The 26141-nt window shown below is 33.2% G+C and overlaps 1 protein-coding gene across 4 annotated transcripts in view; it reads right to left on the reverse strand.

The window, feature by feature from the left end:
- Positions 1-25613, reverse strand: part of LOC134531097 (polycomb protein Sfmbt) — a 225055-nt gene extending 199442 nt beyond the window's left edge. For 3 of the 4 annotated variants that reach the window (XM_063366639.1, XM_063366637.1, XM_063366640.1), the window contains exon 1: positions 25369-25607. In XM_063366639.1, coding sequence (XP_063222709.1) covers positions 25369-25390 — 22 coding nt within the window. In that variant the 5' untranslated portion in view covers positions 25391-25607. Of the gene's footprint in view, positions 1-25368 lie in introns of all 4 variants that reach the window. The other variant, XM_063366638.1, reaches the window with a different exon arrangement.
- Between the last annotated feature and the right edge of the window lie 528 nt (positions 25614-26141).

A 26141-nucleotide genomic window follows, 5' to 3' on the forward strand; every position in this document is an offset into this window, starting at 1 on the left:
AAATTAATAAAAAATATTATAATTTTTCTTAGATATACAAGTATTATTACATTACATTTTCGGCAACTGGTACGCATAATTATGATATAGGCCCTGTTAGTTAAACATTTTTACTTTTTAATCAAGAATACATACAGGCATCAACGTATGAGGCACAGAAAATAAATATTGATTTACACTAAAATTTACCCTGTTTACATAGCATACATACTAATTTAAAAAACCTTTTTTGGAGGTAAACATAATTTTAATAAAATGACTCAAATTGAAGTAGGCTCTAATAGCATTATAACATGAGTACTATATTTTGGTTCCTCAGAGCCCCGGCTTCAGGCTGAGGATTGAGGATGGGGTCAATGACCGATTGCTCTGCCATCACGGCAGCCATTTTTGGTGTCAAAATTCCTCAAAAATGACTCAAAATTACTAAAAAAAATTCCTATTTTGAGGGAAAAATTCCCGTTTGAGGGAAAATTTCCTGTTTTAGTCCTCAAAAATATCAACGGCTTGAAAACTCCTAAAAGCTGCTTAAATTCCTTAGCGTCAAGCTGCTCTAAGCCGCTGAGGTCATGACAGTGACAATTAGGATGACATCACCACCATTTTTAATTGTGTCATAACTGTTGCAATTATCAGTACACCTACCATCTTGAATATCTGTATTATTTTATGCTAGAAAAACGGGAAAAGCTTTAAAATTTATAAAAAATTAACTAACAAAATTTTAATTTAAAAATATTGAAAAACACTGTTGTACATATTGTTATGGCCGCCATCTTGAATTTTAGAAATGTTTCATTACGCCTGCCATATTGGATGTGTATAACATCATTGCACTTTTCGTTACACTCCCAAATCTTGGATTTTCGATCGTTGCAAGTTTCGTTACAGCCGCCATCTTGAAAAACCGTAATTATCATCCAAAAAATTCTTAATTATTTTTAAATTTATAAAAAAATAATAAAAATTTAAATAATATCACATTGCCATCTTGAATTATGAGATCACTACCACCATCTTGAAAATCCGTATTTTTTTCATATTTTAATAAGAAGAGATTTACAATTTATAAAATAAAATAATTAACCAAATTTTAATAAATTATTATTTAAAAAACACACTATCATCATGGAGCTCGGAGTCCTCGGTTCGAACCTGGTCAGTGCAAAAATAAAAAAATGGCGAACAATCCTTCCTCCATGGAAGCCGCAGTCAGACTAACTTCCCACCACTAATGCCAAGGTATATAAATAGCCAGCTAGTATGATGTCATGTCCACCATCTTGGATTATGACATCACAGTCGTCATCTTGTTTACGTTTGCTAGAGTGCGGTACAGTCATGTTAGTTTAATTTTTATACATTCGATAATTGCAACAGTTACAACATAATTCAAAATGGCGGTGATGTCATCCTAATTGTAAAGGTCATGACCTCAGTGGCTCAGAATGACTTGACGCTAAGGAATTAAAGGTGTTGACAGTTTTGAGCACTAAAACTGGAAATTTTCTCTCAAAACGAGAATTTTCCCCTTAAAATAGGAATTTTTTTTTTTTTTTTTTTTTTTTAAGAATTTTTGAGTCATTTTTGAGGATTTTTGACAGCAAATATTGCCGCTGTGACATCAGAGCAATAGGTCATTGACCCCATCCTCAATCTTCAGCCTGGGCTCGGAGGAATTAAACTATAATACTACTACTAACATGTTTATTTAGGCCAATCCGAATTCCAGTATGTAGTTATGTACTTGCAACCTTGCGTACTTCAGTTGCCCTTGACAAATCCGGACGGGTTCAATGTTTGGCCTCTTTACATGGTACTATCCAGCCAAAAAGGATGTTTACATTTTATCTTTGCACACAATTTTTATTGAGAAAATAATTTTAGCCGAAAATAGTCATTTATAACACTTAATTGCTGTCCCGTGAATTTAAGGCAGTTTAATTTATTATTATATTTTACCTATGTTTTGTAGTTACGAACGGTAGGCTATGTATGTGCATGTATTTGTTTAAACTTCTTTGTAAATGTATATAAATAAATGTTTTCATTAAATTTATAATAAAATGGTTTATGTTTTTAAGAGTTCTTAAATTTTTAAAATAAATAATAACCTACAAAAGATTTTTTAAATTGGTGACGTGTTTTAAACTGAAAGTACGTGAGAGGTACGCAGATTTGTTTACTTGCGTACTTGAATATACTTCACTTCCAGTTATGCAGCCCTTGTGATGTCACTTCCAGGGACAAGTGCGTTTAGTATTACAAACTTCAGGCGAATACGGACATGGCGTTACAATCTTAAATTTATCTAGAAGAATTAATTTAAATTTAATAGAGTTGAAAATTGATTATATGAAACATTAAAGGCTATTTATTATACTTATTTAATCCACTGCAGAAACACTTGCTAAGTCAGTATTTTTTGTGCTTCTCTGCATGTGTATTTTTTGGTGTTTCTGGTTCGATAATGAAGTTTTTTTTTCATGTTGCTTTGATATATAAAATGAATACAAAGATAAAAATACAAGGAACAACAATTTAAATAGTTCTCTGTAGTGACTGAGGTGATTTATTAATTTAAAACCTTACTGGTCATTTTTTTTGTTTAAGTTGGATTTGTTTATAACTCTACAAATTAATGCCGCAACTAATAGAATGAATAAAAAAAATTCTGTTTGTATGCAATTGTATTGGCATGAATTTGCTAGCCTTTATATCATTAAAATAAAAGTAATATTTTTTTTTATAATTTGATAGATTTCGGAGAAAAACTTCCTATTGTAGCAGTTAGCACTGTGCGACTTTAGGAAAATTTTTACAAAGTTTTTCGTTACATGGTTAAGTGTCCTCAAAATCATAGTCATCTCAAAATATTATATATATATATATATATATATATTAGACACACACACAAATTTTTATGAACACGATAACTGATGTAATTTTGCACAAAACATTTCCAAACTAATACCAAAAAAAAAAAAGCATTGATAAATCTTGGTCGAGTTTGTAATTGGCAAATATCCGAGAAATGGGGAAGGTTTATTTTTTTTAATAGGACAATTGCTATATCCCTTGCATCCGAATGAAGAGTTATTATACCTATTTAAATTCATACCAAAAACTTTTGTCAAAATAACTGCAAGGAATAATAAAAAGGGGTTTCAGGACAAAAAAATTTCTTAACTTCCTTAGCAGGCACCCCATCAAATCCATTCAAATTGTTTGTAAACTTTAGATGTTATCTAAAAATAGTCTTTTCTAAAGCAATTTTTGATAAGTCTAAACATTGTTGCAAGAGTTCAAACGATTGGAATTGAAATACAAACAAAAATTATAATACTCTTGCCATATAAAATATAAAATACATTTCTTATTTTTTGCAAACTTAATAAATATTATCTACAACTTACATCTGAAATAATACTTTATACAACCAACCAATACTGTGAGGGATTGAAAAACAACAGTGGCTTTAACTACCTTACTAAATTCACTACCAAATCTGATACAATTTATCGAAAATTTTCTAAATAGTATCTAAAACGTTTCTCTGAAACATTCGTACATTTGAGAATATTTGGGTTTTTTAAAGAATTATGTTCGAGTCATCTGCAAAGCTAATGAGATACTTATTTTTATTGATTCTTCCGCATCATTCACGTATTCATTAATAGGAAAGGACAATGTTTCCTTGGACAACCCCGATATTTCTTGTTTGGATATCAAAAATGACAATCATTCAGGCTGAGCAGAATAGGTACTATATGCTTCATGTCATTAAGATAAGACTGTAATAATGTGTTTTTTTAACTATTCCCAGTTAAATTTAATTATTTTGAGTAATCATGTCAAATGTCTTAGATGCTTTACAAAAAATTCCTAGTGATACATCATCATTTGCCTTGTATCGGTATCTTTTATAAAAAAAATCAGCAAAAGCTGTTTCAGTGCTTCTACCTGTTGTAAATTTGATAGTATTTTATTATTTTATACATATAATTTTAACACAGTGTTCAAATATTTTTGCAAAACTAGACGTAACTGCTATCAGACAATAATTTTATATATTGGATTTTTTACCTTTCTTATGCAGCTAATACTTCTTGCAGTTTGAAGATATTATGGAAAGATTCCAATAGTAAGGTAAGTGCACCAGTAGTCGTCATGCTAAGAAAAATTTTACAAAAAAAAATTTGCCTACCTAACCTTGTTGGTGTAATACAGCTAGTTATGTGTTTGACTTTAACCTCAAACTTTCTTAAACAATAATATTAAACACTTTTAGATAAAAACCAATTATCATAGAAGATCTCTAATTCAAAAAAAAAGTGTTATTTTGTGCCAGTAGTCAGCATGCCAATTTTCGTCTTTCCCAGTGCTTGTCATATCTTTGTGCCAGTAGTCGTCATTCGTGGTATCAGCACTTATGGATAGCAATCATGGATTCGTAATTATAATTACAAACCATTTTAGTTCTAAATTTTATTTCAAAGAATTATTCAAACTTTTGAAGTTAATTTTAAGAATTTTTTTATATTATAATAATATAAAATATGTAAACAATTAAAATTATAAAACAATCAACTTACCTATATATTGATACCGTCGCAATAAAAAAAGCTGCAACAAAGATACATTGTGGCAACTCTTGCATAGGTCATTGTCAAATATAAACATGCCAATATTAATAACACTAATACATAACACATGTGAAACACTAGAAAAATGGTGAGAAAAACATTAAACACACCAAATTTTTTTACGATAAATAAACATTCATGATAACTGATAATTTATGCTTATATTAAAAAATTCACAATGGGTAGTAAATAACATTTAAACAATTATCTATTCTGCTTAAAAAAATACAATTATGCATGGAAATTAATTCAACATAGTTACTCTTCTACAATAAGTAACTATAAGTTTTCTGAACTTTAATATTCATTAACATCAACATGTCCATTAAAATTGTAGTTAACCCTGGCACCTTGCTGGCTCATAAATGAAGGTGGTAGAATGCCATTTATTTGTGACCTATTTACATAATAAACATTGTTTTCTTTCGCCACAAACACCTTTTTACCATCATCCTGAGCTCGCATGCCCATTACTTTAACTTCTTCCCCTTCAGTGTCTTGGACAATACAGACAAATCTGTATTTCGTAGCGCCCCTTTTTCCACCCATAAATGTCACAAGTACAAACAATCCAGGTCGCAAATTTTCATCAGTCACCTCTTCCAACTCCACACTATCTTCTTCATACTGCTCAACCCATTCATCTGAAGAATCCACAGTAACAAATTCTTCCTCCGATGATGTTGATGAAACTGAAGAATTTTCATCCACGTTCCTCTTTTTGGCTTTCTGTTTTTCTTTCTCCAGCCTCTTCCTCAATCTTTCTGCTGCTCATTCTTCTTTTTGCTTCTTCAAGTCCATTTTTGTCTTCTCTTTCTTGGAAAAATAATCTTGCCAGGCACTCGAACTAGCAACAGACGGAATTTTCTCTTTCGGTGCACGTTTCTTTAACTTGGGCTCTCAGAAGGCCAAAACAATACTCGCTTGAAAGGAGACGGAATAGACTTTTCTGTGGGCACAGCAGAAAGACCTTTCGATGTTGATGGAATGGGATCAGGATCAAATGATGAAACATTGCCCTCAATGAATGTGCCCACTTCATCAACAACAGTTGGAGGAGTAGATGATCTTTCAGGAATTATTTCTTGAATTTGTAGGGTGTGTGGTTCCTCATATTGGGCAGTAGAGCTGATTTCGACCTTATCACAAGATTTTACATGTCTCCAATATTCAAACATTGTCATGTCCTTTACATCTCCCTGCCATACATTTCCAGATTCCTTGAAAAGCTGCAATTTCTCTTTCCCAAGAAATTTTTCCAAATGCTCAACAATCTCAGAACTACAAACATTACTCTCTGGAGTCTTGGGTGTAGACAAGAGAACTGTTGGTGTGCATGGGATACTGGAGGGTCTAGAAATGAACTTGTCCTCATCCACTTCTGAAGGATTCCATGGGAAAATTCCACTCTTCTTAAATGAGTGCTGTAAAATTTCTGGAGTTGCAGCTTTCTCAATCACAGTTTCCAGCAGTTTGGCAAAGTCTTTCTTCTTTAGTGTGGGGTCTTCCTTGTTCGCCACACGCTGCAGTCGCCACTCATGAACTGCCTTTTTCCATCCACTTTTAAGTGTCTTGAAAACTCCTACATCCATTGGTTGCAGTATGTGGGTGGAATTAGGTAATAATGCCACTAAAACTATCCCATGTTCTTTGCAAAATGTGCAGCTGTTCAGTGTGAGGTGTGATGAATGGCCATCGATGAACAGTATTGCTGGTAAAGTTATCTCTTTCACCAACCATGGGTAAAATATGTTCATCAAAAATTCATAAAAAAACATCACCGGTCATCCAACCATTTGATGACTTGCCCACTCCCCACTCAGAATGTATTCCTGCCACAATATCTTGTGGCAGTCTTTCATATTTCAAGCACAGCAGTGGTGGGCAAAGTTCACCAGCTGCATTCCCAGTAAATAATACTGTAACACATTCCTTTTCACCAGAACTGACTTGTTGAAAAATGATTCAGTCTCCTTTTTTGGCCAGTACTTTGTTCCCCTTAGGGTTGAGGAAAAATGCTGACTCGTCTCCATTAAAAACTCTTTTTGGATCAGAGAGAACATCTTTCAGTTTGTTTTCCTATAAATATTTAAACACTTTCTCAAACCATGCTGAAATATGTTTCTGCGAGACAGCAGCCTGACTAGAAGTCAAGTTCTCGGCAGTTCTTAGTGTTAAGGCTGGGTTCCTTTTAAGAAAAGACAGGCACCATTTCCTACCTGGTCGCCCAACTTTAAAAGGAAAAGGCCTCTTCAACTCTTTTGTGAGCTGCTGCACACTATTTTGCAAATCCTCCATGGTAATTGGGAATCCTGCTTTACAGAGAGAAAGGGCCCAATCAACTAGCATGCTCTCTTCCTCCTCCTTGAGCCAAGACTTGGGTCCCATTTTTCGTCCAATAGGTGTCTTCCCTTTTACTTTGTCGGAAAGAGTGTTCCTTGGAACACCATGTCTTTCCAAAGCTTGTTTTATGGACATCCCATCCTTCTCAGCCTGCAAAGCCTCTTCCATCTGGCGGGGCTCATATTTCAATATGCCTCCTCGTAGCATGGCACTGCAAAACCGATTTTTTAGTGTTAATTTACAGATTTAATATGAACCAAAAAAAATGCTTAGGCTTAAATTCCATATTTAAATTATATTATATAACATCGGGGAGGCAAAATTAACTGACGGGGGTAAGTTTTGAAGCAGTCATAATTATGATAATTGAATGCTTTATAACAATAATACGTGTCAAATTTAATGTTCTAGTATTCGTCATTGTTCTGTACTAGTAGTCACCTGTGATGACTACTGGTCCTGATGACTGGTTGGAAGTTTTACAAGCACAGTAACTTAACATAATGTAATATACATTTTAGCAGTTGCTGATTTTCAATTTTAAAAATAACTGACATGTACCAGTGTTCGTCAGGTATGACGAGAACTGGTGATTTATGAGTATTAAGTTATCCAGTGCTCATCACCCCCCTTTCTTTGTATCGTTGAATATAATCTTAAAACTTAATGTACTAGAAATCATGATAAACACTTTGCAGAAGCAAACAAACACAAACATTGCACTGAAAGGAACAGGAACACAATTTATTAAAAAAACTAATTACTTACCTTCTTAACAAAAACCAGCAGCAGTATATCTCACTTCTTTGAGTATCCTACACGACTTCTTAGATACAGGAATCCCCTATCTGCAATCGTGTTCGTTCAGAAATCTTCATGTAGAAAAAAATAAACAACTCTTGCTCTGAACTTTAATATGTTCAACGCGTGAGATTTTACATTCTTGCACTTGTTATGAATTTTTATTTTATGAGTGACGACTACTGGTGCGATGACGACTTCCGGTACACTTACCTTAAAAGATGAGTTTATTATATGAAATAAAGGAACGTATATACCCTTCGAAAACCAACTATAAAAAAATTAAATTATAAAATTAAAAATTACTTTACTACACATAAATCACAGATTTTAAATTGCCAAAATTACAATAACATTCCAAATAATGCATGACCTGTGTTGCTGTCAAAATTAAAATAAAGAAAATACATTTATGCGGTTTTAAAACCAAATAATTAAACTGCTATATTGGTATGGCACAGTTTTGCTAGTACATCTTTCATATTCCTAACCACATAATTTACCTGTTTTTCGTATGTATAATATATATTCAATGTATATTATATAATAGGTCACGTTTGGTTCACGCAATAGCACTATTAATATAAATACAATAAATTTTGCCATGATAGAGATTAAAATGTTAACAATTAAAGTTCTACAGAGTACCGTCAAATCAAATCGGTGAAATATTAGGAAATAAATGTTTCAGTGTTCATAGTTCGAAGGAAATGGAAGCATTTTCGTCGATTAGCTTCTTTCTATCTTCAAAATACAATGACTTACTGTCACCAACACCAGTTTTGTAGTCGATCGTTTCAAAGCAATGTTATTCCCTCCAGAACTCCTCTGCGATAGGTGGGACATCTAGCAGGCAAACTCTAAACTCATTGTGGAAAACTGTGCCTGACGTCTAGCAACGTAATGCTGAACTCGCACAACATTCATCCATTTCACGAGCTACACGCGTTGGTTAAATAACAATTTTTAAACTTAAATAATTTAAATTCTGTACATTTGTAATCATTTAAGCGACATAGAATTGTTCAGGATACTTAATTTGCATTGTGTGCAATGCAAAAGCCTTGTACAGTTTTTATAAACACCTAAAATTTAGTTTTAAAATTTTCTTAATTAAAATTTAATAAAAACTTATTTTTTTTGGAATTTTTTTTATCATATTTTAAAAATTCAAAGCTTTCTTTGCAAAGCTATGGCTGTTACATTTATTTAGGCCTACTTACAATGATATTCATGGGAGAAATAATTTACCTGGTGGTGGCTGCAAAACTATGGATCTTAGCCGTAACAGAAACCATTATAGTTATAATACTGAAAGTTTGGTTCATGTTCCCAATGTTAAAATCTGATTCAGAAAACTGTTTATTATTCACCCACAGGTTGAGTGTAGTGATTGTGCTCATATTCAAAAGAGCACAAACTTTTAAAAAAATTATTACAGTGAAAAAATTACAACAATTACATCCCCTCTTGACATAACTTTATAAGTTCTTTGAATAACTCTTTACAATGGGGAAGTGGGGAAGATTGATTCAAATAATATGATGATCATATTCCATTTTGGTTTACACAGCTTGTCGTAGAAAAAAATCCATGATGGGTTTTAAAAAAAGGCACATAAACACACAGAGAACAAACAGGGTGTCCAAACTAACCAGTAGAAAAATTTCCTCACCAGCTATTTCATGAGTATCCATGACCAAATTTTAATAATTTACATATTTTGAACATTTTTGAAATAAACACAATCCAGCCTCCACTATAGCCATAGTTCAAACAGAACCATCACATGGCGTTTTACAGTATGTATGACTGCACAAAAACACCATCTGGAGAAAAATGTGCTCAAGTCTGGGTGATGGCAAACCAGAGCATGACGTTTCCCCCTCTAACTGTCACTGAGGAATTTCCTAGACTTTTCCAGGTTTTAGAGTAAATTGCCTGACTTTTCAGAATGTGGACACCCTAACAAGCCAATTATCAGCTGATGTCTGACATTGCAAAGAATTCTGTGAAACAAATTTCATCAGAAAAAATTACAGCACAGATTAACAACAAAGTGGGCTGATGAGACAGTTGCAACAATAACAGTAAATACAAGAAAACAACCTGGACCACACAGCAACTGATAATTTACATCCCGCATTCAATAATCAAAAGTCAAATTAATTTCAAACATGGCAGTTCACATGCTGCCACATTTATCATCACATCTTTAAATATTGTCCATTAACTACATACAAAACTGCAAGACATATGAAAAATTTTGTAGTGTGATTCCTAGCCTTCCACTAACAGTATATGTTTTTCTTTTAAAATTGTTTTCTTTAAAACAAACATTAAATATACCATGAACTATAAGATAAAATTTTAGTCAAAACAAAATAATAGATACCTAAACTTATTAATTTTTGTAGTCAATTAAAATTGCCCAGTGTAATTCACCAAACCTAATAAAAAAGAATTCTCATTGTTCATATGGAAAATAAACATTGTTTTTATTTACTTTAGCTATTCTGTAATCTCAGTGGTAAAAACTTTCAACAGTCAGTAACTGAACAGTTAAGAATAAAGTTGAACCATCTCTAACTACATACTGCACCACTATACTTTGAGAATGTATGTATTTGAAAACAGCCTTTCTTTTGTAACTGCTGACTGCAGACTGCTGAAGATTGTACTATAAAGCATCAGTCCACAGAAAACCAAACAGATACCAAAATTGTAACTGGCAGAAGGACGACACTGCAGACCCAAGGTACATTATGCCTGGGCCTTACCAGACAAAATTCCTCTTGGGTATATTTAACTTTAAAAAATAGTGTGAAATCACATAAACTGTTGGTTAGGTTGGCAACATTAGCAATACTATAAAATAATAAAAGCAACCGTTGAATTGATAATACCGTATATTTAATGTAGCTAACCTAGCCTAACCAGCCATCTACACTTTTTAAAAGTCTTTTTTAACGTGTCTAACCAACCATCCAAACTATCTTAAAGTATTTTTAAATGATGCTAAGCTGGTTAATATTGAGGACAGGAGTACATTGAAACAAAGGCAAAAAAATATTTGACAATGTATTTTTTAGGTAAATTTCGAAGACATAATACCTATTGTAGCTGTTACCATTGTGCAACTTTCAGAAAATATAACATAGTTTTTCGTTTCGTGGTCCATTGACCCTAAAACCATCATTAACTCAAAAGTGTGTCACTCAAAAGTAAGTGTCTGTGTGCACACAAATATAAGCGCGCCCACATGCGCATACAGGTGCATGTGTCTATTAATGTAACATTTTTAGGAAAACAATAACTGCCGTAACTTTTTACAAATCACTTCCAAACTGATACATAAAATATAATCATGGAAAATCTCGTTTTGAGATCATTAATGGACAATATCCAACCAAAGAGACAGAGATAGGGAAGGTTTTTTGAAAAAAATAATTGCTATAACTCCCATAATATGATGAATATCACATCCTTTTGAATGTATTATAACTCATAGGGGTAAAACCAAAAACTTTTGTCTAAGTATATTTTTGATAAGACCAATCATAACTGCAAGGGGTGAAATAAAAAGTTTGGGAGAACAAAAAATTTGAATTTCATAATTCCTTTAGTAGGCACACTATTGAATCCATTCAAATTATTTTTGTATAGTATCATTTTTATCTGAAACATTTGTCTAAAACAAATTTTGATAAAACAAACCATTCCAGAAACAGAATTTAAAAAACAGGGGTAGAATTTTTAAATAAATCATAAATTCCCCTTCCCATATACTCTAATAAATCCATTCTAATTTATTGTAAAACCATAAATTAATATCTACAACTTTTGTCTGCAATAATTTTTTAAACAACCAACTAGGTATTACTGCATTGAGTGTAAAAAGACGGGTTGAAGAACAGAAAAATTAATAACTCCCTTAACAATTACAATATTAAATCTATTTGAATTGTTTGCAAATCTGATAAATATTATCTAAAACTTTTGTCTGAAAATTTTTTGATAGAACTAACCATTGCTGCAAAAGGTGGATAAAGAGGGGTTAAAATACAAAAATAAATTCTAAACTACCTTAGTAATCACACAATCAAATCCATTCAAATTGGTTGTAAATCGTAATATTTTTAACTAAACTTTTATCTGAAACAATTATTGATAAGATGACCCATTTCTGCAGGGGTTTGAAAAAAACAGGGGTAGAAATAAAAATACATTTATAATTTCCTTACCATGTACACTATCAAATTTGTTCTTATTTGTTGCAAAACCAAAAATTATTGTCTACAGCTTTCGTCTGAAATAATTTTTTATACTGCCTACCATTGCGGCAAGGGGTAGAATAAACAGGGATTGAATGAAAAAAAAAATTGTTAACTCTGTTAGTGTTTGTTTTTTAAATATTCGTCCTTAAACTTGGCCTTATGTCTAGAAGTGATGACTTTTGTGCCATGTTCAAGGGTCTGTAATTAAAAAACGTAATAATCTTGTCACCCCGAATCTGATAGGGGGTATTACTCTCACATATACGTTTTTTAAGGTGTAGTATTCCAGAATAACTTAGCCCGGCTTGTTTTTTAATTATTCGCCCAAGATTTTTTTAATTAATTTATATTTTTTCCCGTTTTTATGTACATATAAACCTCTTACAAGGGTTATATACTTATTTAATTTATTTAAAATAACATTTTTACCTTTGGTTTACATTTATGTCGTTCTTGCACCAAGTCATCGTTTAGCTTTAATATGTTTTTGTCGTACGGTACTACAATTATGGGATACATTTAAAAACAAATCTGAGGTTCCAATCTAACTTATTCTCAGTGTTGCAGCCCTACTGTTGATTTAAAATTTGCTGCAACTTGATCATATGTTTCTTCAAATATCCGTAGTATTATAGAACAGCCGAGACTGTTGGCTGGGGCCAAGACTGTTTACTACCCTAATAGGTTTTCCAATATAAGTGAGTATCGTACAATTTTTTTACAATCAAGTAAACAGTAGGGCAGTATCAACAGGATAGGGGATGCCTCTCGTGCAAAAGTCTCGGCTACGCTACTAAAGCACAACACAAATTAATGTCAGTATATTTACATTACAAGAAATATTTATAATAATTTCATACCTACCATTAACCAATAAATGTCACTGAATTGTTGTGCCTTTAACCAAACAATTAAAACTATTGTTTCTGCTAAATTACTTGTGGTATATAAATGCCATTTTACAGTGACTGTGAAGAACATCATAATATAAAACTAAGCATTTTATATTTTTTCTTAGCCTTTTTTTTATGTGCCCATCCTCAATATTTACAGCTAACCTCACTCAACCAACTATTTTCATGATATCACAGATTTGTACTTTAGTATATCAAAATTACCACTCGTTTAAATAGTAACTATTTTAAGAATCACAATGGCCTTTATCAAGAAGAAAAAAATATCTAAGGAGAATGAGGGGGGGGGGGGATTTGAGTAAAAAGGAAGGGTAAATATGTAGTGTACGGATTAGCGCCAAAAAAAATCGTACAAATATGAAATAACTTTTATTATATGCTCTTTTACGTCCTCTTTTCATAACCGCCTGCGGAGATAAAAAATTCCAATTACTTTTGGAGATATCGCCGTTCTTATTTTGCAATACAAGCCCTATGTAATCATTCAACAGACGCCATTTTATATTTTGCCGCGTGCGCGTGAATGCCTAAATAACAGAAATTTTCCATTAGGTAAGGTTAGTTACATTATAAATACTTCAAAAAATAAATGGAAATTAAAAATAATATCAATTAATTTTACTTGTATTGTTTTAAGTATTTATAATGTAACTGACCTGACCTAACAAAACGGGACAAAGGTAGATTAGGTCAGGTCAGCTACACTATAAATACTTTGAAACTGAACGGACATTAAAAATAATAAAAATTAATTTTAATGGTTGTTTAGTTTTAAAGTATTTATAATGTAGCTGACCTGACCTAACAAACCGGGAAAAAGGATGAACAGTAGGAACTCACGTAATTTTCTTTTTACGTGATGTAGTCGTTCAACTGGGTACACGTCGTTTGTCCTAAAGCGTTTATCCTAATTTCGTTTGTCCTAAAAATTAGGACAAACGACTTTAGGACAAACGACGTTAGGACAAATGACTTTAGGACAAACGAATTTTAGGACAAACGAATTTTAGGACAAACGATGGAACAAATTCAAAATATTTTTACTCTGAGTTTTAGGACAAACGACTTTAGGACAAACGACATTAGGACAAACGACTTTAGGACAAACGACTTTAGGGCAAACGACTTTTAGGACAAACGACGGTTCCAGTATCGATAAATCCTTACTCTGAGTTATAGGACAAACGACTTTAGGACAAACGACATTAGGATAAACGACATTAGGATAAACGACTTTAGGACAAACGACATTAGGACAAACGACTTTAGGACAAACGACATTAGGACAAACGACATTAGGACAAACGACTTTAGGACAAACGACTTTTAGGACAAATGATTTTAGGACAAACGACATTATGAAAAACCAAGTTAGGACAAATGACTTTAGGACAAAAAACTTTGAGTCAAACTATTTTATTTGAAAACCACAGAGCATGTGAGAACTTACAGTAAATGAAAACGTTTGAAAAAATAATTTTATATACTGGGGAAATACTATGCAAAAAAATTCAGCGTTTACGATCGTTACAATTTTTAGACATCTAGGAATGGACACCTAAGGTTTCAACGACCTAAATCTGTTTTTTATTTCGCCATCTTTGTTCCGCCATATTTAAATCGAGCGCCCCACTCATTACGATGAAATTTTCGTCATGACCGCCATATCGAATTTTACTGTTCCACTGGAGGCCACCATCTTAGATGCCGTCGACTTTGTTTCTGTTGTTTGTTCCTAGATAGCGCCAGCATAGCTCTTGATTATTTTTTGTAATTCTGGAGGCCACCATCTTGGATACTGTTTACTTTTTTTCTGCTGTTAGTTCCTAGAGAGCGCCAGCGTCGCTCTTTATTTTATTTTTTTGTTCTTCTGGAGGCCACCATCTTGAATACCATTCACTTTGTTTCTGATGTTTGTTCATAGAGAGCGCCAGCGTCATTCTGATATAACACATAAGGTCGATGTTACATTACCTACCATAGCTATTATGGTCCTTATCGACATATTAAATTAAATTTTTTTTACAAAATACATTGGAAGTGCTGTGATTCGAACCATTGCAGCTCTGATCTCTAGGTTGGAAAACATACGCCTTTAACCGCACGGCCATCGAGATATTTACCAGACTGAGGATTAAATAAGGTATATATAAAAATAACATGCATATTCGGAATTGTAAATTTTTTGATTTGAAGAAAAAATAGCACCACCTGTTCAAGACAGAACCACCATCATGTATTAAGACGTAACTGTTGCAAATATCGTTACGGTCACCATCTTGAATATCCGTGAATTTTATGTTAGAAAATCGGAAAAAAATTTCAAAATCATTAAAAAATTAATCAATTGAATTAAATAATAAAAATCTTAAAAAACAAAGTTGCACTTTACGTTACGGTCGCCATCTTGAAAATCCATAATTTTAATGCTAGAAATACGAAAAAACTTCCAAAATTCAATAAAAAAAATTCCTTATTAGAATACTGATTAATTAGTTCGATTCCTGTCCTTGGTTCGAAACTGGTAAGAGTAAAAAAAACAACAGATCCTTCCTCCACAGAAGCCACCTACAGACTGATCTACCGCCACCAATAGCAAAGGTATATATATCGTCAGCTGGAATGATGATATGTGCGCCATCTTGTCTTCATCCGCTGGAGACCACCATCTTGTTTTCGTCTGCTAGAGTGTGCTGATACCATGTTAGTATAATATTCTGTTCACCATAACTTTGTCCTCAACTGTTGGCATTGAACTTTTACCTTGACCTTGAAATTTAACCTTGACCTTGAAATTTGCTTTTGACATGGAAACTTTTACCTTGACCTGGAACTTTGACCTTGACCTTGAATTTTGACTTTTACCTTGACGACAATCATGGATCCGCCATTAGGCGTTCAGTACATGCTACCAGGAGCTTCCACCTGCTAGAGGTCATTGCCACCATCTTATTTTCGTCTGCTGGAGGACACCATCTTGTGCGTGTACTCGTCTTATAGAGTACATTACCATCATACTTGTCTAAGTTTTACCCGCTAGAGTGCAGTAATCATTTATTATTACTAAAGTGCCTGCCATCTTGAAATTTGGGTGCCATCTTGGAATCGTGTAATTATTTAGCTAGAAATTCGGGAAAAAATTCCAAAATTCATCAAAAAGTTCACTCATTAAAGTAATGATTGATTATATCAATTCCTGTTCTTGGTTCGATCCTTGGATGATGCAAAATAATAATTTTATGTAAAAAATAATAATTATAATAAATATTATCATCAAAGTCCTAAAAGAGACTTAAAATCATATACGTATTACCATTATCCTTTAAACCATTACGACCGCCATTTTAGATATTTGTATTTATTGACTTATTAGTTCGGGAAATATTCCAAAATTCACCGAAAAAATCACACATTATTTTACATATTGAATCTAAACTTGCTTCGATCTATGGACGAAACTGAAAAAAAAAATTAATTTAAATACCAGAAAAGTATCAGGTTCGAGAAATAAAACACCGCAAGTTCTTTTACAAACATAATATGTATTACATAATTTCTATCCTACTACAAGATCACTTGCGAAAGCCAGCAATCTTATAAACAATTTGCCCTGCATAGACGTGAAACGACTAATTCTTAGCTCCAACAGCTATAACAGCTCTAACAGCTCAAAATGTTCCAAATGCTCCAACAGCTCCAGAGGCACCAATAACTCCAAATGCTACACAGGCTCCAAATGCTCCAAATGATCCAAATGCTCCAATAGCTCCAAATGCTCCAAATGCTCAAAATGCTTCAACATCTCCAACAGCTCCAAATTCTCCAAAGGCTTCAAATGCTCCAACAGCTCCAAATGCTCCAAAGGCTCCAACAGCTCCAAATACTCCAAAGCTCCATCTGTTCCAAATGCTTCAAAGGATCCAAATGCTCCATATGCTACAAATGCTTCATATGCTCCAAATGCTCCAACTGATTTCAATTACTTTTTTTTATCGAACTTGACATGATTACATGCATGACTTTATAAGTATACATTTTGGATGTCAGTGATGACTTTTTTACACCTTTAAGTTATAAGTTTTATTTAGAAATGAGCTTTCAAGATATGAGAAAATACATTTTGAAAAAAAAAAATATTTATTTTTCTTCAAGTTTATACACATGCATTTAATTGAAACCATTATTTTATGTAGCCAGCTTCCCTCAGTTCTTTAAGTATGAAGGATATTTCTTTGATGCTCGAATAGTTTCCTGCACAAAGCGAACCATGTAGAAGTCTTAGCCTGTCAACCAATATGTTAGGATCTTCCCATGAGGTATAATCAATCTCTTCTGCTACGTTCATCTTCCTTGTATATTTATAAGAAATATTATTATCCCTGGTGTCTTCTGTTTCAACACCAACAACAAGGTCACTTTCGTCATAGAACCAGTATTTATCACAAACTTGATTAGGATAATTTATTTTATTATGTCGTTTCCATCGTTTTGATCTCAAGCCACCATCACTGTCTTCGATCTTGACCGCTTTAGGTGCTTCAGCACAGTACTCAATCATGTCAGCATCACAAACTTGATCAGGATAGTTCATTTTATCATGTCGTTTCCATCGTTTTGGTCTCAAGCCACCATCACAGTCTTCGCTCTTGCATGATTTAGGTGCTTCAGCACAGTAGTCATTCATGTCAGCATCACAAGCTTTATCAGGATTATTTATTTTATTACGACGTTTCCACCATTTTGGTTTCAGGCCGCCATCACAGTCTTCCATCTTGACCGCTTTAGGTGCTTCAGCACAGTACTCTATCATGTCAGCCTTAGATTTGTTAGCATAGTCATCGTTCATGTCAGCCTGAGATGTGTCACCACAATCTTTAATCATGTCAGCTTCAGATGTTTCATCACAGTCTTTGGTCTTGTCAGCTTCAGGTGGTTCTCCATCTTTCACAATTTCATGGAGACGACTAGATATTGATATAAATATATTTTAATTTCTAATGAGGTTGCTACTTTCTTCGTTTGTTTTTAATTTTAAATTATTGTCTTGATCTATATCAGTATTTTTAGCATTAGCATTTTACATTCTTCATAATCATTATTGTCGTCTAATATTCTGCCTTCGTTCCTCTTCCACGATGTTGGAGCAAAGTCTTCGTTATCTTTATTCATCTTAGTTGTACCGTTCTTGCAATGTCTATCCAAGTAATATATTCTACCAAATGATTTATGACACTGGCTGCAATTAAATGGTTTTTGACAAGGACCCAAATTACACTCGCTTCTCTCATGTCGTTTAGCATTCTTTCTCAAGTTATACACCTTGATGCAGTATCTACAGTGATGTCGTTTTGATACAGCTACAGGCAACGAACCAGGGTACATGTTATATTCTGCGACTAATGGCAGATGCAAACTAAGAGTTTTAAATTAAAACCATTACTTAAATAGAATTTTTTAAATATTTCGTCAGTGAGAGTTAAATTACCTCATGCAAAAGTACTGGTAATAAGTAGTTATGCTTTTCAACAACAGATAACGCCACGTGTTGCATGCAGGTAAATATTATTTATTTATTTTATGCGGGATGCAGGATGCTCACTAACGATCGCAAAAGAAGGATGGCTTTGCTAGACTCCAAGGAGAAGGAAGTTTGTTCATCCAGTTAGTGTTTCTCAGATTTCTCAGGGCATATTATTATTTGACTGAATAATGATTTTTTTTTTAATTCCACCTGATAAAAATTTTGGAAGTGGTGATTTAGTAGCAGAAATTCACTAATTAAATTTAACCTTGAATAAAATGATATGTCTCATTAAGAGTAAAACTCCTTCATGGAGAGATCGGTTTCTCAGAAATAACCAAAAGCACTTGGAGAAACCACAGGAATGATCGCAAGCACACGGAAAAAAACCATTAAAATATTAACACGAATAATTAGGAGCACACGGAGAAAACCATCATAATATTTACATGGATAATCGGAAGCACACGGAGAAAACCACCACACATTTTGTTTGAAGAATTACAAAAAAAAAATTAAACAAAAATTACAAAACATACAAAAACTGATTCTACTAGCTTGTGAACTTCTCATTGTTGAGCAAAGATAGAGTTCTAGTCCAAGCCAGAATCAGTTTATGTATGGTTTTTAATTTTTGTTTAATATTTTTAATTTATCAAAAAAATGTGTGGTGGTTTTCTCTGTGTGCTCCCGATTATCCATGTAAATATTATGATGGTTTTCTCCGTGTGCTCCTAAATATTTGTGTAAATATTTTGATGGTTTTTTTTCGTGTGCTTGCGATCATTCCTGTGGTTTCTCCAAGTGCTTCTGGTTATTTCTGAGAAACCGATCTCTCCATGAAGGAGTTTTACTCTTAATGAGACATGTCATTTTATTCAAGGTTAAATTTAATTAGTGAATTTCTGCTACTAAATCACCACTTCCAATATTTTTATCAGGTGGAATTTAAAAAAATCATTATTCAGTCAAATAATAATATGCCCTGAGAAATCTGAGAAACACTAACTGGATGAACAAACTTCTTTCTCCTTGGAGTCTAGCAAAGCCATCCTTCTTTTGCGATCATTAGTGAGCATCCTGCATCCCGCATAAAATAAATAAATAATATTTACCTGCAAGCAACACGTGGCATCATCTGTTGTTGAAAAGCATAACTACTTACAACCAGTACTTTAGCATGAGGTAATTTAACTCTCGCTGACGAAATATTTAAAAAATTCTATTTAAGTAATGGTTTTAATTTAAAACTCTTAGTTTGCATCTGCCATTAGTCGCAGAATATAACATGTACCCTGGTTCGTTGCCTGTAGCTGTATCAAAACGACATCACTGTAGATACTGCATCAAGGTGTATACCTTGAGAAAGAATGCTAAACGACATGAGAGAAGCGAGTGTAATTTGGGTCCTTGTCAAAAACCATTTAATTGCAGCCAGTGTCATAAATCATTTGGTAGAATATATTACTTGGATAGACTTTGCAAGAACTGTACAACTCAGATGAATAAAGATAATAAAGACTGTGCTCCAACATCGTGGAAGAGGAACGAAGGCAGAATATTAGACGACAATAATGATTATGAAGAATGTAAAAAGCTAATGTTAAAAATACTGATATAGATCAAGACAATAAATTAAAATATATTTATATCAATATCTAGTCGTCTCCATGAAAATGTGAAAGATTGAGAACCACTTGAAGCTGACAAGACCGAAGACTGTGTTGACACATCTAAAGCTTACATGATTGAAGATTGTGGTGACACATCTGAGGCTGACATGAACGATGACTATGCTGACAAATCTAAGGCTGACATGATTGAGTACTGTGCTGAAGCACCTAAAGCGGTCAAGATGGAAGACTGTGATGGCGGCCTGAGACCAAAACGGTGGAAACGTTGTAATAAAATTAATTATCTTGATCAAGCTTGTGATGCTGACATGATTGAGTACTGTGCTGAAGCACCTAAAGCGGTCAAGAGCGAAGACAGTGATGGTGGCTTGAGATCAAAACGATGGAAACGACATAATAAAATTAATTATCCTAATCAAGTTTGTGATAAATACTGGTTCTATGACGAAAGTGACCTTGTTGTTGGTGTTGAAACAGAAGACACTAGGCATAATAATATTTCTTATAAACATACAAGGAAGATGAACGTAGCAGAAGAGATTGATTATACCTCATGGGAAGATCCTAACATATTGGTTGACAGGCTAAGACTTCTACATGGTTCGCTTTGTGCAGGAAACTATTCGAGCATCAAAGAAATATCCTTCATACTTAAAGAACTGAGGGAAGCTGGCTACATAAAATAATGGTTTCAATTAAATGCATGTGTATAAATTTGAAGAAAAATTAATATTTTTTTTTTTCAAAATGTATTTTATCATTTCTCAAAAGCTCATTTATAAATAAAACTTATAACTTAAAGGTGTAAAAAAGTCACCACTGACATCCAAAATGTATACTAATAAAGTCATGCATGTAATCATGTCAAGTTCGATAAAAAAAAGTAATTAAAATCAGTTGTAGCATATGGAGCATTTGGATCCTTTGAAGCATTTGGAACAGATGGAGCTTTGGAGCATTTGGAGCTGTTGGAGCCTTTGGAGCATTTGGAGCCTTTGGAACATTTGGAGCGGTTAAAAATGTTGAAGCATTTGGACCATTTGGAGCATTTGGAGCTATTGGAGCATTTGGAGCTGTTGGAGCATTTTGAGCATTTTGAGCTATTGGAGCTAAGAATTATCCGTTTCACGTCTATGCAGGGCAAAATGTTTATAAGATTGCTGGCTTTCGCAAGTGATCTTGTAGTAGGATAGAAATTATGTAATACGTATTATGTTTGTTAAAGAACTTGCGGTGTTTTATTTCTCGAACCTGACACTTTTCTGGTATTTAAATTAATTTTTTTTTCTGCTTCGTCCATAGATCGAAGCAAGTTTAGATTCAATATGTAAAATAATGTGTGATTTTTTCGGTAAATTTTAGAATTTTTCCCGAACTAATAAGTCAATAAATACAAATATCTAAAATGGCGGTCGTAATGGTTTAAAGGATGATGGTAATATATGATTTTAAGTCTCTTTTAGGACTTTGATAATAATATTTATTATAATTATTTTTTACATAAAATTATTATTTGCTTCATCCAAGTTCGAACCAAGAACAGGAATTGATATAATCAATCATTACTTTAATGAGTGAATTTTTTGATGAGTTTTAGAATTTTTTCCCGAATTTCTAGCTAAATAATTACAAGATTCCAAGATGGCGCCCCAATTTCAAGATGGCAGGCACTTCAGTAATAATAAATGATAACTGCACTCTAGCGGGTAAAACTTAGACAAGTATGATGGTAATGTACTCTATAAGACGAATACACGCACAAGATGGTTTCCTCCAGCAGACGAAAACAAGATGGTGGCAATGACCTCTAGCAGGTGGTAGCTGCTGGTAGCATGTACTGAACGCAAAATGGCGGATCCATGATTGTCGTCAAGGTAAAAGTCAAAATTCAAGGACAAGGTCAAATTTCAAGGTCAAGGTCAAATTTCAAGGTCAAGGTCAAATTTCAAGGTCAAGGTAAAAGTTCAATGCCAACAGTTGAGGACAACGTTATGGTGAACAGAATATTATACTTACATGGTATCAGCACACTCTAGCAGATGAAAACAAGATGGTGGTCTCCAGTGGATGAAGACAAGATGGCGGACACGTCATCATTCCAGCTGACGATATATATACCTTGCTATTGGTGGCGGTAGATCAGTCTGTAGGTGGCTTCTGTGGAGGAAGGATGTTGTTTTTTTTTACTCTTACCAGTTTTGAACCAAGGACAGGAATCGAACTAATTAATCAATTTTCTAATAAGGAATTTTTTTTATTGAATTTTGGAAGTTTTCTCGTATTTCTAGCATTAAAATTATGGATTTTCAAGATGGCGACCGTAACATAAAGACAACGGTGTTTTTTTAAGATTTTTATATTTTCATTTTGATTGATTAATTTTTTAATGATTTTAAAGTTTTTTCCCGATTTTCTAACATAAAATTCACGGATATTCAAGATGGTGACCGTAACGATATTTGCAACAGTTACGTCTTAATACATGATGGTGGTTCTGTCTTGAACAGGTGGTGCTATTTTTACTTCAAATCAAAAAAATTACAATTCCGAATATGCATGTTATTTTTATATATACCTTATTTAATCCTCAGTCTGGTAAATATCTCGATGGCCGTGCGGTTAAAGGCGTATGTTTTCCAACCTAGAGATCAGAGCTGCAATGGTTCGAATCACAGCACTTCCAATGTATTTTGTAAAAAAAATTTAATTTAATATGTCGATAAGGACCATAATAGCTATGGTAGGTAATGTAACATCGGCCTTATGTGTTATATCAGAATGACGCTGGCGCTCTCTATGAACAAACATCAGAAACAAAGTGAATGGTATTCAAGATGGTGGCCTCCAGAAGAACAAAAAAATAAAATAAAGAGCGACGCTGGCGCTCTCTAGGAACTAACTGCAGAAACAAAGTAAACTGTATCCAAGATGGTGGCCTCCAGAATAACAAAAAATAATCAAGAGCTATGCTGGCGCTATCTAGGAACAAACAACAGAAACAAAGTCGACGGCATCTAAGATTGTGGCCTCCAGTGGAACAGTAAAATTTGATATGGCGGTCATGAAGAAAATTTCATCATAATTAGTGGGGCGCTCGATTTAAATATGGCGGAACAAAGATGGCGAAATAAAAAACAGATTTAGGTCGTTGAAACCGTAGTCGTCCATTCCTAGATGTCTAAACATTGTAACGATTGTAAACGCTGAATTTTTTTACATAGAATGTAAAGTACTTCCCCAGTATATAACATTATTTTTTCATACGTTTTCATTTACTGTACGTTCTCACATGCTCTGTGGTTTTCAAATAAAATAGTTTGACTCAAAGTTTTTTGTCCTAAAGTCATTTGTCCTAACTTGGTTTTTCATAATGTCGTTTGTCCTAAAATCATTTGTCCTAAAAGTCGTTTATCCTAAAGTCGTTTGTCCTAAAGTCGTTTGTCCTAAAGTCGTTTGTCCTAATGTCGTTTGTCCTAAAGTCGTTTATCGTAATGTCGTTTGTCCAAAAGTCGTTTGTCCTAATGTCATTTGTCCTAAAGTCGTTTGTCCTAAAACTCAGAGTAAGGATTTATCGATACTGGAACCGTCGTTTGTCCTAAATTCGTTTGTCCTAAAGTCGTTTGTCTTAAAGTCGTTTGTCCTAAAACTCAGAGTAAAAATATTTTGAAGCTCTTCCATCGTTTGTGCTAAAATTCATTTGTCCTAAAGTCGTTTGTCCTAAAGTCGTTTGTCCTAAAGTCGTTTGTCCTAACGTCGTTTGTCCTAAAGTCGTTTGTCCTAATTTTTAGGACAAACGAAATTAGGATAAACGCTTTAGGACAAACGATTTTAGGACAAACGCCACACCCTCGTTCAACTACGTCGCGAAAAAAAAATAATCATACTTGTAAACAAGCAACAATGGTGAACGCGGGAAGCCTACGATTCACTCATCCTTCTGGACATACCCGAATACTCACGTTGGCAAGCCTTCTTTCAACAGACGAGAGGCAAACGCCCGATCACAGATCGTACATCTTCGGTTTTTTTTTGTTTATTGTAAATAAATATGCAACTCATGAAAACTAATGGTCAATTAGGTTATGTTAGCTACATTATAAATACTTTAAAACATTGTGGATGGTTGATTTGGTTAGGATAGCTACATTAAAAATACTGTGAAATCATGTAAACTGTTTCCTAGCGCTGGATAGCTACATATTAAAACGTTATTTGCTAAGCAACCATAAAATGATTTTACAGTTTTTTTAATGTAGCTGTAGGTACTTACCTAATATAACCAACCATCCACAATGTTTTAAAGTATTTTTAATTACTTCTTGCTAATTTTAAGAAAAGAAGGCTTGCCAACGTGAGTATTCGGGTATGTCCAGAAGGATGAGTGAATCGTAGGCTTCCCGCTGAACGCCGCATCAGTGCACAGCATGAAAATTAAAAAATTCCATATCTCCTAAAGTATTTGGAATTTTTGATCTCCGCCGGGTTTAATGAAAAGAGGAAGTTAAAGAGCACAGAATAAAGGTATTTTTGGAATTTTAAATTTTTTTTAACAAATATTGCCCAAATATGAAAATTAAAAAATTCGATATCTCCTAAAGTATTTGGAATTTCTTATCCCCGCAGGCGGTTATGAAAAGAGGACGTAAAAGAGCATATAATGAAAGTTATTTTATATTTGTACGATTTTTTTTGGCGCTAATCTGTACACTACATATTTACCTTTTATTTTTTCCCCAAAAAAGTATACCTCCCTTTCAGAATTACGAAAAAATGCAACTCGAAAACTTTTTTTTAATAGGCTACGCCACCATCAATATTTACATCAATCGTGTTTAAGGTAAAATTTCTGGTCATAAATTTAAAAAGATTGTTGCAAACGTAGTAATTCAAGACATTCTTTGATTGATAAACATACTCCTACCCGTGGCAATGTAGAATACTTGAATAAATTTATCAACTCAAATAGACTTTAATCCTATACAAACTAAAATAACAATGCATAAACTATGCGACGTGACCAAATTATACTTAGTTTTGGCGTTACCGGTACATACTACGTGTAATTTAAATCGCAGACAATTCGTGCGATAATAACTGTTCACACGGGCAGAAATTTTTGCATAAAAACAATCTAAAACACAAAGGGCAGTTAAGTATTATCAATAAGTTTTAATGATAAAAAGTAACACTAAAATACTTATATCTAATAAAATAGTACACAAAAATTCTCACCATCATCAGTCGCCATTTCCATGACAAAGGATTAATATGTTATTTATTTCCACGTGTTCATTTTGTACACAAATATTAAATTTCACACTCTACTAAGGGGGAAAAGGAAGTGCACAATCAGGTAAATAATGACGAAGAAACATTTTTAAAAGTATTTACATTTCATTACGCTCCAAGAACTAACAAACCCCCTGCGTCGACAATCAAAATTTAATACACATTGCACAGTGGACAGTAGAATAAATACAGAACACCACTCTTCCGTAAAAAAATTAAAATTAAACAAACAAAAATATAAATAAAAACAAACATTAGAATTTCAGCATAATAAACTTTTTAAACATGTAAAGATAAAAAGATAATATTTAGTAAAATAAATAATTACTTTGATAAAAATAATTAGAAATGGCGGGAAAAATAATTGGGGGCGATGAAAATGAAAGGTTAAACAAATCATTACTATTTAAAAAAATTCCAAATAATATATCACATTTGCTGACAACAAACGAAAACTCAAAAATGTATATTTACTAAAAAGTGACTTGACATTAGATACCAATGAGGTGCTTATTATATAAGGACCCTGAATTGGGGTAAAATTTAAGACAAATTACTACAACGTTAAATGAATATGAGTGTGAGGCCAAAAAAAATAATTTCACTATGTACTTGATGACCAGATTAAAAAAAATATATTGAATGTTACAATAAGGTAATTAAATAGGTATATTAATTAAGATCCTGTGTCTGCTTTAGGCAAAATGCATTTTTAA

This window comes from Bacillus rossius, chromosome 3 (assembly GCF_032445375.1).
Source record: "Bacillus rossius redtenbacheri isolate Brsri chromosome 3, Brsri_v3, whole genome shotgun sequence".
Lineage (NCBI taxonomy): Eukaryota > Metazoa > Arthropoda > Insecta > Phasmatodea > Bacillidae > Bacillus > Bacillus rossius.